Here is a 16,282-nt window from a genome sequence, read left to right on the forward strand (position 1 = left end):
TATGAGCTAACCTCCAGTTCCCCAGTCAAAATGACTGAAATATGCTTTGATCTGTGTGAAAAAGATTTGTACAACTACAGACGTCAATGCAAAGGCCAAAAAGAAAATGCACATGAAGGACAACACCAAGCAAAACAGAAGAGCGGTCCAAGTTAAGCTGAGAATTCTAGCAATCAAATTAGCCTCCAAAACCCTTCATGTAAATAATCATGAAGAGTTTCCTAACAAATGCAGAGAGAAATTATTCAGGCTTTGTGGGTTTGATCCTCGCTTTTTTTCCCCCCCTCTCTCTTCACAAGCACTACAACTGCCAAATATTTTGTTATTCAGAAAGCATCTACCTTCTGGAGTAAATTTCTTTACATATTCTAACACTCAGGGGCTTGCTGCCTTTGCTGCCAGCAGCAGAAATGAAATCACTGTGCAGCCGTCTGCTGGCAGAAAGCTTAGACGTGATGGATTTGTTCCATTTCAAATGCAATTAACTGACTCTGCTCAAGAAGCGCTTCTCCGGAGCCGGAACATTGCATCTTTGCAGCCCATGTTGATCCACATTAATCAGAGAAAACAGATCACACAGCAGGAATAGAAAAAGTCCCCCAAGTCCCCCACTGTTTATGATAAGGGCAAAAGCAGTAAGTGAAAGAAACAGGATTTTTAAGTTTCAGAAGAGGCTGAGACAAGAGGAGAACTGCACATCTCTTAAAAAGCGTGCTTGAAGAATTACTATTTTTTTCCTGCTGGTTGCCAGATAGCAAATGGGATATCAAGATAGTTCTCAGATTTCACAGCCCACAGACACAAAATGCAATAGATTAGAACAGGGCACCTAAATACACTAGGGATTTCTTAGAACTCACAGGAACTAAGTGGTGTGAAATCAAGCAGCCTACAGCTCCCTCCATCCTCAGGACGGGCTACAGAGACTGCATGTTACAGAGCTTGCCTATGGCTCCTGATGGACTACAGCATGCTACTGCCATGCAGCCGAGGCTGCTGCACTCCCATGAAGCCTGAGCTTGCTCTGCTTATGTAAACCAGGCACTGCACGACATGCCTGTCTGCCAGGTAGCACATACTCCTCAGAAGGTCACATAACAGCACTGGAAATCTTGCTTTGGGCCGTTGTACAGCCATTGCCAATGAGCATTTTCAGCCTAAACTGAAATAAAATCCATCCAACTGGAAAGGCAATAGTTTCTCTCAGGAAAAAGCCACAACCTTTTTTTGTGCTCCTATGAGATACATATCCTGTTGTAGTATGTTTCCTAAAAACGTACAGCAATAATTTTTCCATTGTAACTTTCACCTTTAATCTTCATCATCTACCTCAGGTGCCTGTTTGCTGCAGACAGAGCATCGCTGTTTGCTTCCATGGTTGTCAAAAACTAGGAGACTTACAAAGGCAAAAGAAAGTAAAACAAAAGAAACCCTTAGCATAAAGAGAAGTTTTTGACACTCACCAGTGACAGGCTGAGGTTCCCCAGCAAGTCCCACAGATCATAGATTGTGTTCAGACCAACCAAGAGGACTACAAAGAGGCCAACAAACTTTACCCCCATTGCTCCAGCAAGGTTCACCCCAGTCAGGCTCAGCCAGAACCACCAGGAGGCAGAAAACGGCCTGCGGGACAGACAGAGCAGGTCAGAGAGTAAATGATGGCTACAGGAATGGAAAGCTGTGATCAGGAAAACACACACCAGATCACCACCCTGCAAAGTTACATTCCATCTTCTTCCCAGGAGCCCATGAGGAATAGGAAGAAATGTTTTTCTTTAATTTTAGAACAATGGAAAGATATACTTGTTACACCTTTCACACAAGCCCATCACTTAAGCCTAGGCAGCCCTCTATCTCCCCTTTCAGAGAGGGAACACAGACACAGGTATAAGCTGAAATACTAGTTTAAAGAAAATCCCACATGTGTAAAGTCTGAAGATTAGGACTTTTGCTGCATAAAGATGCAAGCTTACATCACTCAGAACGCTAAGGACACAGTGGAAGACAGAACAAATAGAGCTACCACTTTCGGTAAAGCAGAAAGGCCACAGTGGAGAACATCTATCCAAAAAAAAAAAAAAAAACAAAAAAAAAAAACAAACAAAAGCTGCAGCAAAAAGCAATAAAATTACAAACTAAACTAAAACTGAACCATAGAGAAAAGATGAGAGAAGATGACAGGAAATTTAAAAGCTTTTCACTGCTCACTCCTGATGCCTTGATAGTTGCATTTTGACTAAAAATCCCTGTGCCCTGCTAAACAACACAATAGAGCTGGCTTTTAATTGACATAAGATGAACTAGTTGGAGCTAATCCTGTTTTCCAAGACATGAGAGACAAGTTCGGGTCAAGGCACACAGAGCTACATCGCGAGCTGATCAAACCCTGCCCTACACCTCAGTGCCTGCACTCCCTAGGGGATGTGTTGTAGATGGGGACAGCCCTAGATGGCCTTACTTGGTGCTGCAGGCTGTGTTTCAGCCACGTGTGCTGCAATCATGCTAAGACTTATATGAGCAGTACTTAAATATTGCATGAAACAAAAAATGCTCATATCTAACACTATATTCTAAGCTTTTATGCCTTCGAATTCTGGATGTATTATGCAGTAAGTTCTCTCTACAACACAGGCACAAAGAAGCTTTCTGACATATCCAGACTCCTATAAATCATCACTCCCCTCTCAGCAAGTCTACAGCAAACATCTCGAGCAATTTAACTGCTTTATTCAGAAACATCCTGGCTCTATTTCCCTTAAATTTTTGGTACCAATTTCCTTAAACACAACAAATGTCAGTCTTTGCCTTGACTAGCAGGATTTTCTAAATGCTCACAGGATTACAGTCACTGTTAAGCTGTGTTTCTGTGTTCTGGAGACAAAGCGACTGTGTCAAAATGGCATATTAATATTTTTGCCATTAAGGAGCAAAGCTTTAAACAGGCTATAAACATCTTTCATTCCTATGTTTCTAACCTACAACGCCCTATACCACATTCTTTCCTGCCAAGGATTTTTAAAAGCTTTAGCATTCATTTTCAAGATTTGCAGTTCCATGAACTATTTCTGCTGAAGTTTCCTTTCCCTGCAAAAACGATCTATTTAAGTTTCCGTCCTTGCCTACTGTAGCCATGATACTTTCCTCCCTTGTTTCACAGTTTTATCTCCCCTACCACAAGCCATTTTCACCTCCAAGTTTCCTGAAACAATCTGATCTCAGCCATTCACCCAGACTATCAAGTGTCAGACACATTCTAGGACTTTATTCATGTAAAAGTTGAGTACCAATAGCTTAAAAACAAAACAAACAAAAAAATCACTTTATCTTACCTATCTGCACAGGCGTTACATTTCACCATACTCAGAACAGCTCCCATCAGGAAGAACATCAGAATGGGGTCCAGCAGAATATACTGGGACAAAGTAATACAGCCCGTATCTGCAGAGAGACACAGATGTCAGAAATGGGACTGCCAATTAAAAATCGTCATATAAAACAGAGTAACTTGGCCTTTGGAAGCCTCTCTCATTAAGCACAGTATCCTGCAAGGTAAGTCATGATGATCCAGAAATGAAGCCCTCTGAATAATTAGCCTGTTCGATTTTGCTGTAGCAGCAACACCTACCAAAAATAAGGATGCAAGCTGTGAGTAAGGCTGCTGGCAGCGACTTGGACAGTTCCAGCACCGTGAGGTAGGCGAAGGGAACCAGGCAGGAGCCAAGGAACGCACAGAACTGCGGGAAAAGATTATGGGAGAAGTTATACCTCTCGCCAAGGTGAACACAAACACACACAACCCCTTTCCCTTCCTTCATGCTATATACCCACCAATTACAGGGGGTGCTGCAGTTACTGAACTGACTCAGGTCATCAGAAAAAGCTGAATGCTCAAAGATACCATGCAGAGAACAGCTGCTTACTCTGCTCTGTCTCTAGAGGTGTCAGCAACAACAGTTAGTCATTCTCTTTCTAGACTACACCAGGTATCGATAAAAACATATGTCAAGTAGACACATTACACATCCATCAGGCTCAACTCATTTTAACAAGATATTAGCATATGAAATCTAAGAACAGAATATATTGTATCTTACATCTTTAGCAGACCAGTATCACCTCCTCTTCTCAAATGAGAGCGAGAGTAGTTGGAGGACGAAGAACAGATCAACACAAAAGAAAGCAGCATCACAATGAAATTCTCCCTCTTTAGCACTTCTCCCACTTCAGACTCAGGGCAACAGAGCTACAAATTGCTGGAGGCTTGGAAAGTAAACCAAGAAAACAGACCTTCCTGTTTTCATCCTTCTTTCTAGGCACCAGCAACTGGCAACTTTCGTCTTTTGACCTGTGTTATCTGCTGCCAGGTTTATGGCTCTAGGTCGTCCTGGGTAACAGCAGAGCCATAGTTTCAGGTAGAATACCACTGAACAGTAATTCCTGCCATCAGCTCATTCAGCTCAGCGTCACTGGAGGTGGCAGCAAATGATCCTGGCTTTCCTGAAATCCCTGGTATCTTAGCCAGCAGGGACTCCAGCAGAATAGCCAGGCACGACAGGGTGAGGAGAAGCCCAAGCTCAGCAACAATCCCCTTGTAGGACAGGCAATATATCCCTCCTACTCAGGAGTCTAGTCCCTCTAATTAGTAGCAAGAGATTCCCTCGAGAATCACCTCTCTTTTTCACCCGGCCTGTCACAGCTAGACGCCAGGACTTATTCACAATACAGCCACCAACACTTTTCTAAGGAGCTTAGAGACAAGGCACAAGGCTAAAGAGACCTCTGACCTAATCCACTAAAGCTGCTCTGAAGACGTAATACTCTTACTGAAAAGCACAGGAGAGCTAAAAAGCTTGATACTAGCCTGTAACGCCTTACCCCTCTCATTCCCATGTAGTTGTGCTGTTCGTATCTGTCTCCTGGCTTTTGGAATGGAAATGTGCCATCATATCCACTAAGGTAGCCAGCAAGTCCAATCAGCATCTGCAGAAACAAATAAAAAAGTGAAAAAAACGTTCAGGGAATCACACTGGAGGGAGAATCCAAACCAGCAGTTGTTAAGATTTGCATACAAGCCAAGTCTGATTCATGTGATAACAACTGAATTCAGACACATCTCCAAACAACAGTTTCTGTACAGAATCCATAGCATCCATGTTGCCCTTGTCTAAAAGCAACATCAGAAGGGCTCATAAGGACTTTGGCTGACTCTAAGTACAACTGCAGGCTCAGGAGAAGTAACCACGTGGGATTTATCAGAGAGAATTCTGTCTCCACAGATTATCCCCTAGCTCCCCAGTTTAAGGGGGTTCAGACTGAAAGAAAGACAACCTGAGGTAGAAGGAACCATCATCAACACTGCACAAAACTTCCTTTGCTGCTAGAACAAGTTCTTCTGTTCCTGAACAGCAGCTCAGGGCTCTCAAGGCCCTTTGTGGTAGGCACCTGATTTGCACACAGGCTGTCAGAAACTGGCTCCTCTGATCTGTACGCCCTGATTAGACACCCCTCCAGACCACACAGGTCTCACATTCATCTTTTAACTTCCATCTGCCTGAGCCTTTCCAACACCCAACAGGCAACACAGTTTTGCTTTCCCATCCTCGAAGCATTTTCCCAGAGAAGAAAAGCTGCAAGCTGAAACTCTGAATGCAAAACGCTAATACCATGACACCAGCAGCTTGGGGGCCGCTGCCATTTGGCCAGGGGGGAGGGGAGGGGAGGGGAGGGGAGGGGAGGGGAAGGGGAGGGGAAGGGAAGGGTGCTGTGGGCTCCCCCCGCCTCCTGAACGCAGCGGGGCCGTTTACCTTCCCCAGCGGAGGGTGGACATCGAAGAAGAAGGTCCGGTTGATGTAGTAGCTCCCCATCTTCCCGAAGTGGGTTTCATCCCAACTGGAAAAGACAGACACAACACACAACCCTGAAGACAAAAACACCCAGGGAGGTCCTTTATTCCCCGTACTTTTTAATCTTACAGGGGGTCAGTGCCACGCAGCCCACGCGGCACAACCCGTCAACCTGACGGGGCGCCCGCAGCCCGCGCCGTGCCCGTACCAGACGTGCGGCGGCTCCGGCAGGCGGTGGAAGCGGGAGGCGAAGCTGAGCAGGGTGACGAGAGCCAGCGCCGACCGCGACCCCGCCGGGCCGGCCGGCGGCCGAGCCGCGAGCGAGGCGGGACGGGGGGAGGCGGCCCGCGGGGGCGGGGGGGGCCCCGGCTGCCGGCGGGAGCCCCGGGAGCGCAGCGGGCCCGGCCCGGCGCGGCCGCCCCCCGGCGGCGGCATGGCGGGGGCTCGGCGGGGGCCCGGCGGGACGCGGCGGCCGCACGGCAAATGGAGGCGGGGGAGGGGCGCGGGGCACGCCGGGAATTGTAGTCCTGGGGGCCGCCGCCATGAGCTCGGCCGCAGCCAAGGTATCGGGGGCTGAGGCCGCGGGGAGCGGATCCAGCGCGGTGGGAGACGGGGGGCGGCTGGGGTTTCTCGTCTCTTTCTCTTCTTTTCTGCAGAAATTCCGCACGTGGCTTCAGTTTCCTCAGTTTGATTCCCAGGGGTGTGTTATTATTGCACTGGCAGCTGCTGAGAGCCTGCCAGTCGCTGTGGCTGTCCTATTTATTCAGAGCAAACGCCTCGAGGCAGCAGCCAGGTCCCCAGATGTCTTCCCGACCTCTCAGCACGTCAGTGAGCTCTGACACCCACAGCCCGTGCAGCTGGCTACAGTTCAAAGTTTTCAACCTGCCTGGCTGTGTTTGCGTGTCCTGGGCACAGATGTGGGGGCATGGTCCTCTTCTCATTGGCTTTAGCATAAAGCCTTCCCCCCCCCAGCTGAGGTAACAGGGAGAGGCGAGGGGCGATTTGTATTTCCTGGAGCACACTGCACGCAGTGACCATGGCATCGGAAAAGGTGAGCGCTTGGGTGGGTGAAAGCACCTGGGAGAGCCGCCTCGGTGCTGCAGTCCGGGTGCAGGTGAGCTGCCTGCAATCTTAGCATTCACCCTGAGCAGCAGGAGCTCCTCTCACTTAGAAGGAGGTCTGGCCCTGCCCTCCGTGGCTGGAAGAGCGATTTGATGCCACTCAAGTGCCCAGTGCAGGTGCTTGGCAAAATCAGTGGGGAATTTGCTTCGAGAATCCGTGACAGCACAGCAGTCAGCAGCATCTGGTAGGAGCAAAGAGGGAAACGTTGTAGGGGATAATTTTAAGATTGGTTGTGTGTGTTTAGAAACAGATGAAACTAATTAGAGAGCCAGCATGAAAAGCAGTGGCACAACCTGTACACCCAGAACAGGAACAGTCACTTCCAGAAAGGCACCCTCCTCTGGCAAAACTTGCTCTGCTTTATCCTAAACTTCCTGAAATGCACTGGCCCCCTTAAAATATTCTTTTATTCCCACCATATCACTACTTTATCTTTCTCTCCTCAGCCGATACTTTATGGCTATTTCCGAAGCTCCTGTTCATGGAGGGTGAGAATTGGTAAGTTCCAGTTTTACAGCAGCATCCTCCCCTTCACAAACTGAATTAATCAGTCACTTATTAAGAGAGAGATCAGCAAACATGAACCTGGGACAGTGACATTGCATTTTCTCCACCTTCTCTAGAGTGGGAGGGAACACCATAGCATACCTCGAGCTGGGGGAAGGGGTAGGAGCAGACAGGAGGATTTCCACTTAGCACAGAATCTGAGAATATCTCCTGTAGCCATCTGACATTCAAGAGGCAGTGGAAAGCGGGAGGGGAGTACATGGTTTCTGAAAACTTCTACCCAGATTCCAAACTAGAGGGCAGAAGCAGCAGCAGTTCCTTGCTTGTGGACAAGCCCTATTTCACGGGCTTTGGAAGGTTTTTTCCTTCCCTTGGTATTTTTTGGAGATTTGTCTGTGCAGTTAGTTAGAATTACTCTTTTTGTAAAGCTAACATGATGCAGATGGCTGTTTCTACAGCATTATTTAGTGGGACCCTACACTCTGTTGTACATCTGTACTGCCTCAGACTGTGATCTGCCTTGATCCTGAGAGCTAAGCAGGGCTGAGAATGGACCCTGCTTAGACTGAGACAGCTTGGAAAATGATTTGGCAGGCGAAAATAGGATCCCCTGCCCTGCCTAAGCCCCCCATCAGGAAGGGCTATGTTGCAAAGAGTGACAAAGTTGTTTTGCATAATGCAGTGTTTTGCCAAGACTGATCTTTAGTGCTTTGTTCCTTCATTTGCACTTGGTTTCTCATAGATCACTATCTTCTCATTGGATTCAGGCTGTCTTTCTTTGAGGGATAGGGTCTTTTCGACTTTAAAAGCCCTCTTTTTTTCCCAAATGGAGATGGTAACATTTCCCTGAGGAAATGAAACTTGCCTCAGCGTGCCTGTCTGAAGCTGTGTTCTCTGTTCTCCCTAGCACTGGCTCTGAAAGGGATTGCCTATGACCAGGTGCCAGTGAACCTCCTGAAGGATGGGGGGCAGCAGGTAAGGATACAGCTACTGTTGGTCCCTCCAGGGGTGCTGAACTTGGGGATCATCAGGAGAATTGGGATCAGCACTAGAACGTTCACAGGGAAAGTCACTGCATTCCACACTGCTTCTCTGTAATAGGTGCTTTCAAACAGTGTTCCCTGGCATGCAAGGCAGAAGAAGATGACTGTAGGAGACCACAGGTTTTCTCCTCTGCCTTAAACATCGGTGACTGAATTTCATAAGGCTGAGGATCTTGATGAGGAAGCTTGATGTGCCAGTATAGGCTGAGATGGAGTTGGAGAGCTAGAATGGTAATAGTAACACTGCTGTGGTACCACCCATCCTGAGCTTGTATTGATGGTTTATAAAGACGTAAGGCAGTCTGGCCATGGATGCAGTGATCCCTGAGCCCCAGCAAGAACTTGCTGTAGGCTAACAGTATAGTGTAATGTACCATGAATATTAGTACTGAGGTAGAGGGAAAAGTCAGGTTAAAACAAGAAAAAAAAATTGCTAACTGGGTTCAAGGGGAAGAAAAGAAGAATAATTTCTGGTTGCAGTAATCTCAGGTTCATTTCCACAGCTTTCTGCTGAATTTAAAGCAGTGAATCCAATGCAGCAAGTCCCAGCCTTGAAAATTGATGGCATCACCCTTTCTCAGTCGGTGAGTTAACAGCCACTTTCTTGCTAGTCATTCACCCCTAGCCTGCTGCCCAGGCTGGAGGGGAAGGCTTTTCTTTGTGTCTTCCCCCAGAGCTTTCCTTTGTGCATTACAAAACTTACGGCATTTGTGATAACTAAAAGAATCCCACTTGGGGGTAGAAAAAGCATGTAGTCCCTACTAGGAAACTCCTATTTAAACTCAATTTGGCTTTGGTTCAAAATCCCACCTTGTACTGAACAGTGTGTAGTCTGGTTTAGAAGGCTGTGCCAGGGTTTGCGTGAAATTACAGCAGGGACAAATCAGAAGATCCCAACCAAACATCCAAGGGGATATGCAGTTGCTTGGATTAGTAACAAACTCCATTCAAAAGCTGTCTTATTCTGCTGGACCAGCCAGAAATTCTCCTTTCCTAGGTGTTCAGGATGCATACGTTTCCTCTGCTCCCCAGTAACCTCCCCTTATCTCTTTGTTCATTACAGCTAGCTATAATTCATTATTTAGAAGACACGCGTCCTAACCCCAGACTCCTGCCCCAAGATCCAAAGAAGAGAGCCCAAGTCAGAATGATCTCGGATCACATTGCCTCTGGCATTCAGCCACTCCAGGTATTGCTTTTTCATATCCATACAAATGAGTAAAACAGGATGGATTTCCAGGAGTCTGTGTGTGTTCAAAGCTCAGTCTCTGCTGCTGGCCAGTAGAGTGGCAGACCTGAAGTCTGTGTGTTAGCAAATGAAATCTGTACTTAGCCTCTGCCTAATCTGTGAATGGCAACAGGATTTCATACAAAGAAAATCCCACAGCACCCCAGGGTTCTTTCCAGGAACAACTGAACCCGTATCTGTGATTCATACGGTTTCACTGCAGGGTCTACAATGTTGTAGGAAGAAGGAGTGACCCTAAGGGCACAGGCAAAAAGGATACCCTGACAGCTGCTATTACAAAACAGACCCAGGAGAGAGAGTGAGCAGGGTGCATCGTTCACTGAGGGTGAGGTCAGGCAGAGCACTCAGATTTGGCACCTCCTCATCCCTCCTCCCTGCCAACTGCAGTCAATCTAACCTGGAGATCGCTTACCTTCACAGAACTTGAGCGTCCTGAAACAAATGGGGGAGAGAAAAACAGAATGGGCTCAGAAGTGCATTGCGTCTGGCTTCCAAGGTACATCCTGTCTGCAAAATGATCCACACTTTGAGTACCCTTCAAAACTCTGTGGTATAGCACACAGGGGCCCTACTTTGTCCTCAACCAGAACAACAGATTGCCTTAGGCTCTTGTGCTGGGTTCTACCCTGCTGGGAGACAAAATGCTCTTCTTACCCAGAATCCCATGTCGAGGACTGCTAGCTCTCCAGGGTCTTGGAGGGAAAATACTGTCCATAGTGTACTTCCACTGCTACACAGAGAAGAGGGAAAGCCTCGGGCTGTTCTCTACACTGCAGCAGTTGATTCACCCTGAAGCACAAGGGCTGACAGCACTTCTGCTTCTCACCCAGCTGCTCCCAAACTAGTGGCTTTCGCTTTGAAGTTCTATCAACCAATATTGGCATGATTTTTTTTCTGTATACAAAAGACATCTGATGGCAAACTCCCACAGAATTCAGCAAGTAGAATTCAGCAAGTATTTCTGTACTTCCCAATGAGAAACACAGAGCTTTTTGTTTCCTCAGAACCCTTTTGCCCATACGCTAGAATGACAGGCCTATCTTCACTTCTAGATAGATACAAACTGACCGAATCTTTGTAATTCTTCTCCTTCCCACTCTCGCATATCTCCACATTGTGCTCTTAGTATTTCAGCTGCATTGCCCAAAACAGCTGAAATCACCCTGGGTACTAAAATGCTGAAGGACACTAAAGACTCCCATAACTGTGCTGTTGTAGGATTTCTGTTCTTTCTACTTCCTAGATTCTGCCCCAGATTGCTCCTTTTTCATCCTCAGCTCAGAGCTGAAATGCTCTTGTTCACAATTCCCAGTCTAAAAGGTCTCTGGGGTTCCTTCCAAATGAGTTTTCAATGCCTTACTCCAATGCACCCTCTCTTGACAGCACTGGAACAGGTTCTGCAACAGACTGCTGGACGCTACTGTGTGGGCGATGAGGTAAATACCTGAGAAAGTGTTGTGTATCACTGGAGAACTGGAAGCCCCAGCATATTACATAAGCTAGAAGAGGGAATTAGTTGTGGAGAGACAGCACAACCACATCCCGTATCTGAAGTTACTGTGCCTACACCACAGGAAAAACAGCTGCATGGAGCCTACTTTGGCCATTACTGACTTGCAAATAGTTACAAAGATGTTTATTTGTTCCTGCCTATAACATACTCATAGCCAGATTTGCAGCTCTATCTAGGATCTGGGAACTGGCTGCCACTAAATGATGTGGGAACAGTTTAAATATCTTTCATCCTTAGTAGATTTGGAGTTCAAAGTGTCCTGTTGTAGGGACAAAGCTTGGCTCAAGAAACAGATTCATTTTGTAACTTGGTCCTGTGTGAGCTTTAACCAAGTTGTATAATTTTCCTGCTCTGTCTCTTCAGTTTTATCATGGGCAGATTTTAGAAAGAAATTGCATGCAAGCTGTTCTGACCCTTTCCAAGCAAGGGTCATTTAGGTCTTTTCCATTTAACTGCCCTGTTTAGTGGGCAATCAGATGTTTCCTATAAAAGGCTGGCAGAAAAGGAAGGCTCCTGCAATATCCTGTGATGCAGAGGATTGTACAGCAGGAGCATTGTGGAGCTCTTGATGGGCAAAGACTAGTTAATGAGATCTTATGCTGAAAAATATGTTCCCAAAACGGTGCCCGGAGTTCCATGACCTGGAGAATGGTGTGGGCATCTTTTGTGCAGATAGGCAGCTAAATGTATCCCTGAGTCTCTTCAGAATGCATCCCTGAGCTTGTGTGCAAAAGCCCTATAATTCAGCTGGTCTTGATTCTTGTTGGGAGTTTTTTGATGCTCCTGCAATGCAAACAAGTGAAATTTACACATCTTTTCCCAGCTATGCAACACACACAGCCTAGTCTGCTCCCTCTGCAGCTTGCCAGCAGACTTGTTTGCTCAGTGGTGGTTGCTATAGAAGCAGTGTGTGCTTGAGGTCATCATGATCAGCTGGTAAATACCAAGATCCCTAAAGGCTGATCACTTCTTGTATTAGTGATTTCTGTAAGTTTCCTGTCCTTGTACCTTGTGGTATTTAAGCTCATTTAAATAATGAGCTCTACACAACAAAACAACTTATGAAATCTTATCAGATGCTACTGGCTGATAGCGTAATTACTGACCCCTTTTCTCTGTGCTCCATTTGCAGGTTTCCATGGCTGATCTGTGCTTGGTGCCTCAAGTTGCCAATGCTGAAAGGTAATTAATGCTCAACTGTTAGCCTTAGGTACTCTTTAAGGGCACCTAATCTTGGAAATAAGAAGCTGGGCTGTCTTCTCAGGGGTCCCTGTAGGAAACCTGATTTATGTCCTTAGGAAAGCTAAGGCTGCTTGCACCCCACATCCTCTCTCCCTCTTTGTCTTATGCTTACTCTGCATGTGGGGTAGGGGGTGGGGGAGAGTAATCTGGCTATATTTGTTGAAAAGCCTAAACCTATGCAAGTAGTGACTGCGAGATTTCCTGGCAAGCCATAGTGCCCTCTTACCATAAGCTGAACACTATGTAAAAACCTACTGAACTTGGAGGAAATAAGTAGCCTAACTTTCCTCAACCATTTATTTTTAAACCTACAGGAATTAATCTTTTTTCTTAAGGCAAATGCACCCCAGCCTATGAGATTCACCCACACTGGGCAGGCACAGCACACTGCTCTATCCTGCTCAGCGCTGCACTGGCTGGCTGATTGTACCTCACAAATCCTCTTCCTTTTGCAGATTCAGTGTGGATCTGGGTCCATATCCCACAATAACTAGAATAAACAAAGCCCTCCTGGAGCTAGAGGCATTCAAAGTAAGCCACCCATCCCGGCAACCAGACACTCCTGCAGAGTTGCGAGCTTGAAGCCCTTCTACCCATTAAATCAAGTAAGCTGGAATGGCAAAGGGGACAACAGCCACAGCTCGAGTAGGACTTGGTGCCAGCCAGAAGCCCTGTACTCATGTCTCACTGTCACTTTGATGGGAAGGACAGAGGAAAGCCTTATTGCTGCAGAAGTAGCCTCAAGGAATTACAGAAGCTGTGCCTGTGCTAGGAAGCTTGCAGCTACTTCTGAATATATTTTTCTAACTTCTGTATGTCCGTGAAACAGATTAAAGCAGAAACATCAGAAAGGAATTATCAGAAGCCCTCTTTGTATAGCTTTGGACTGTGGTATGTAGCCATAGACATCTAAGGGGCGTTAAACCAATTCCAGATTCCACACAGGGGCTTCTCTCCACTGTCTCTAGAAAGGACATAAAGGAACAGCATACACAGTGCACTGCTAATGCAGCACACCTCTTGTCCTTGCAGCTGCCTTAGAGCTATGGCATAATCCTCAATGCCATGGATATGAGCAGTAAGGGCTAATACCTGACAGCTGAGAGTTTATTCCTAACCCATGATGGGTCCCTCTAGGTGTGACAGCCAACAGTCAGCAGCTCTGTCACTCCCTGCAAGAGAATTACTGCCTGGCACAACTGATTTGTACCTCTTCCATATATCTGCAAGAAGTAAAGGTCTGCCTAGAGCAAAGCAGGTGTGCTGTAGTCAGCAAGACTACAGCTCACTCCCAGATGGTGAAAATGATGGCATTCTTTTCCTTTTCCCATCCTTAGACACTGCTCTAGGCATTTTCCTAGTCCTCATCTGCAAACTGTTTCCCAAGGGAATCCAAACTTTTTTCTTTCCCACCAAGCCAGAAACTTGCTGGTACTCTGACTGTGAGGAATTTCCAGCCTGCAGCAGTAAGTCCCATTCCACCCATCCCAAATGAAACCACACACCTGAGTGACCTTCAGAGCTCAGAGCACCCCAGAAATTCAAGCCCAGAAACCTGTAAGTCAAGAAGGAAAACCAGAAACCTGTGATTGTGTTTCTGTGCAGGCTTAGCTCAGCTCCCACCGAAATTTCAGCAAACAAGCCCAGGTGCCAAGCCAGTGATACAGGAGGGCATTTCTGCCGATCTAATGCTGTGTATCAGCTGCCCTAAGAGGGCAATACCCACAGCATTCAGAAAGACTTTACGAAACAGTGATAATCCTGTGCCGAGGCAGCATTCACCTGCATATAGAAACTTGGACTGCCACATTGCTTGGACTCATTTATTGCCACCTTTGTCTTTATGCTGGTGAGGAGTCCTTGCAGTTCCAGACTCATTCTGATTATCCTAGGTCCAGCTGGATCTTGATTGTGCTATTGTAAAAGGTCCCGGCACAGTTGGAGCCCCCAAAGACCAACACTGTGTGCAGGTTATGCTCATCTTTGTTCTCCTTGCCTACATCCATCAGGTGTGGGGAAGTCAGATGAAGCAGCGTGTGGCCAGCTCGGGGCACAGAGCAGAGGTCATGGTGGCTCACTGTACTCCATGAAAGAGTATCTGAAGTAGAAAGGGTCTATCAATACAGGAAAAACAAGCAAACAAAAATATATTCCTAATGCATTGGGTGAAACAAACAGATTGGACTAGGTGTTTAGAAATGGCACTGCAGCCCTGCAGTCACTGTCAACTGTGGAAATAGGGAGGGAGATTCACTTACCTAGGCGAAAAACAAAGGCGTCCTGCAGGGCTCCCCTGGCATTGCAGCCTCCACTGATCAGAACCTTGCAGTCCGACACAGCCAGAGCTGCATGAAAACTGGGACCAGAGCAAAACCTTAAGGTGACTATCACAGAACCTGCTGGGGTTGCCTCAATCAGGAACGGGCAGAGGTGGGTAGACTTGAACTGCAGGCTGGGGGCTTAAACCAAAGAATGGAAGTTTTCTTCTTGTCCTCTTTTGCCCTGACTTGCTGAGTAACCCTGAAAAAGCTGTTTGTTTCCCTCCACCAGTCAAGGAATCTATCAGGCCTGAAAAGCACCTCATTACGACAGAAGGATCCATCAGAACTTCTGTGTTTTGCTCTACAAAATGAGATGACAGGCTAGACGGTCTGATTTAAGTCAGTATTTTAGCGGGTGATAGAGTCTCTTTAGGACCAGCACATTTCTGCTACAAGAGTTTCTTCCTCTCTGGGGATCTCTTATACTCCAGGTACCATGGAGACCAAACAGCAGGCAATACAGTCCCATTAGAACACTGAAGAAAACTTCCCCTAGCCTGAAAGGCAGACTCCCAGGGATCCTAAGTGATCTGCACCCCAACACCTTACAAGCACCAAGCACAAGCTTACAAGCTAGTAGGAATTTCTGGTCCCACCGCAGAGGAACCACCCACTGTATTTTGACTAGTGGGGTACAGATACGTAACTGGGTCTGATCACAGATGCCGTTTAAGCCTGGCATCACAGAGAAAGGACAGAGCTCCTGGGTCTGCAACAGGATCTTACCAACGTGCAGAAGGCTGTCCTGCAATGAAAGGGACTGGTGTGTACTCCATGAAACCTGAAAGCCAGGGAAAAGGCAGACAAAATGTCCAATAAGTACTCTTAGTAGCATTTCTCAGCCTCACAACTAGACAACAGCTTCAAAAGTCTGTCACATCAGCAACTTACTTTTTCTGTTACCTGTCCCCCAGAAAAGGAGTTTCTTGGTTTTCCCCATTCCCTCCCTTCTTATCCCACAAAGGGTTTCTTTAGCCTGTAATTCTCTATCTCCACTGATTAAGAAGTATTTTTACAACGTTAATGCTGCCTTCCCATCCTGCTTGCCTCATTTCCCAGTCCTTGCCTTAGAACAGACCCTCCAGATGTGGCTACCTGGAACAGACTTTCTTACCCAGATCCAGGATGTGCATGTCACTGAAGTAGAGAGAAGTCCTCTGACCGCCAAAAATCAGCAGCTTGTTCTTCAGCAGAGTAGCTGAATGCCTGATCAAAGAAGAAACAAGCGAGCAAAGTGTCTTCTGCAAGTTCCAAGAAGTGTTAGTCTTAGTTCACACTGCCTTGGCTTCCCCTAATGAGCTGCAATAGCTCCCTCCATCTGCACCTGCCCCTACCCTCAGCCACTGCAACCCACAGAACCCCATCAGGATTCCTGACAGCACATTACTCAAAACACAGGGCCATTTTAAGGGAGCAAACAGTGAAGAACAATCATGTATGTT

General features: G+C 46.7%; 2 protein-coding genes across 4 annotated transcripts in view; one reads left to right on the plus strand and one right to left on the minus strand.

The window, feature by feature from the left end:
- Positions 1–6,278, minus strand: part of POMT2 (protein O-mannosyltransferase 2) — a 28,249-nt gene extending 21,971 nt beyond the window's left edge. Inside the window, exons 1-6 of the mRNA XM_032188367.1 lie at positions 6,052–6,278; positions 5,805–5,889; positions 4,876–4,980; positions 3,626–3,734; positions 3,330–3,438; positions 1,464–1,623 (exon numbers count right to left, since the gene is read on the minus strand). Of these exons, the coding sequence (XP_032044258.1) occupies positions 1,464–1,623; positions 3,330–3,438; positions 3,626–3,734; positions 4,876–4,980; positions 5,805–5,889; positions 6,052–6,278 (795 nt within the window). The remainder of the gene's footprint in view (positions 1–1,463; positions 1,624–3,329; positions 3,439–3,625; positions 3,735–4,875; positions 4,981–5,804; positions 5,890–6,051) is intronic.
- On the plus strand, positions 6,017–13,374 carry GSTZ1 (glutathione S-transferase zeta 1). Of its 3 annotated transcripts, none has more exons than XM_032188371.1 (9): positions 6,017–6,105; positions 7,412–7,463; positions 8,380–8,447; positions 9,019–9,099; positions 9,579–9,704; positions 10,185–10,260; positions 11,148–11,200; positions 12,410–12,459; positions 12,975–13,374. In XM_032188371.1, exons 4-9 carry the CDS (start codon positions 9,049–9,051, stop codon positions 13,099–13,101), a joined length of 483 nt encoding a protein of 160 aa, XP_032044262.1. In that variant the 5' UTR covers positions 6,017–6,105; positions 7,412–7,463; positions 8,380–8,447; positions 9,019–9,048; the 3' UTR covers positions 13,102–13,374. The 3 variants fall into 3 exon arrangements, with proteins under 3 accessions (XP_032044262.1, XP_032044260.1, XP_032044261.1); XM_032188369.1 differs by lacking the exon at positions 6,017–6,105 and adding an exon at positions 6,369–6,406; XM_032188370.1 differs by lacking the exon at positions 6,017–6,105 and adding an exon at positions 6,747–6,894.
- The last annotated feature ends 2,908 nt before the right edge of the window (positions 13,375–16,282 follow it).

This window comes from Aythya fuligula, chromosome 5 (assembly GCF_009819795.1).
Source record: "Aythya fuligula isolate bAytFul2 chromosome 5, bAytFul2.pri, whole genome shotgun sequence".
NCBI classification, from domain to species: Eukaryota; Metazoa; Chordata; class Aves; order Anseriformes; family Anatidae; genus Aythya; species Aythya fuligula.

Bases quoted from the DNA above. Each gene is read 5' to 3' on its own strand.
- GSTZ1 (XM_032188369.1), top strand. From the start codon at position 6,386: ATGAGCTCGGCCGCAGCCAAG. The intron at 8,448-9,018 runs GTAAGGATACAG...TCATTTCCACAG, and splicing joins TGAAGGATGGGGGGCAGCAG to CTTTCTGCTGAATTTAAAGC. The intron at 9,100-9,578 runs GTGAGTTAACAG...TGTTCATTACAG, and splicing joins GCATCACCCTTTCTCAGTCG to CTAGCTATAATTCATTATTT.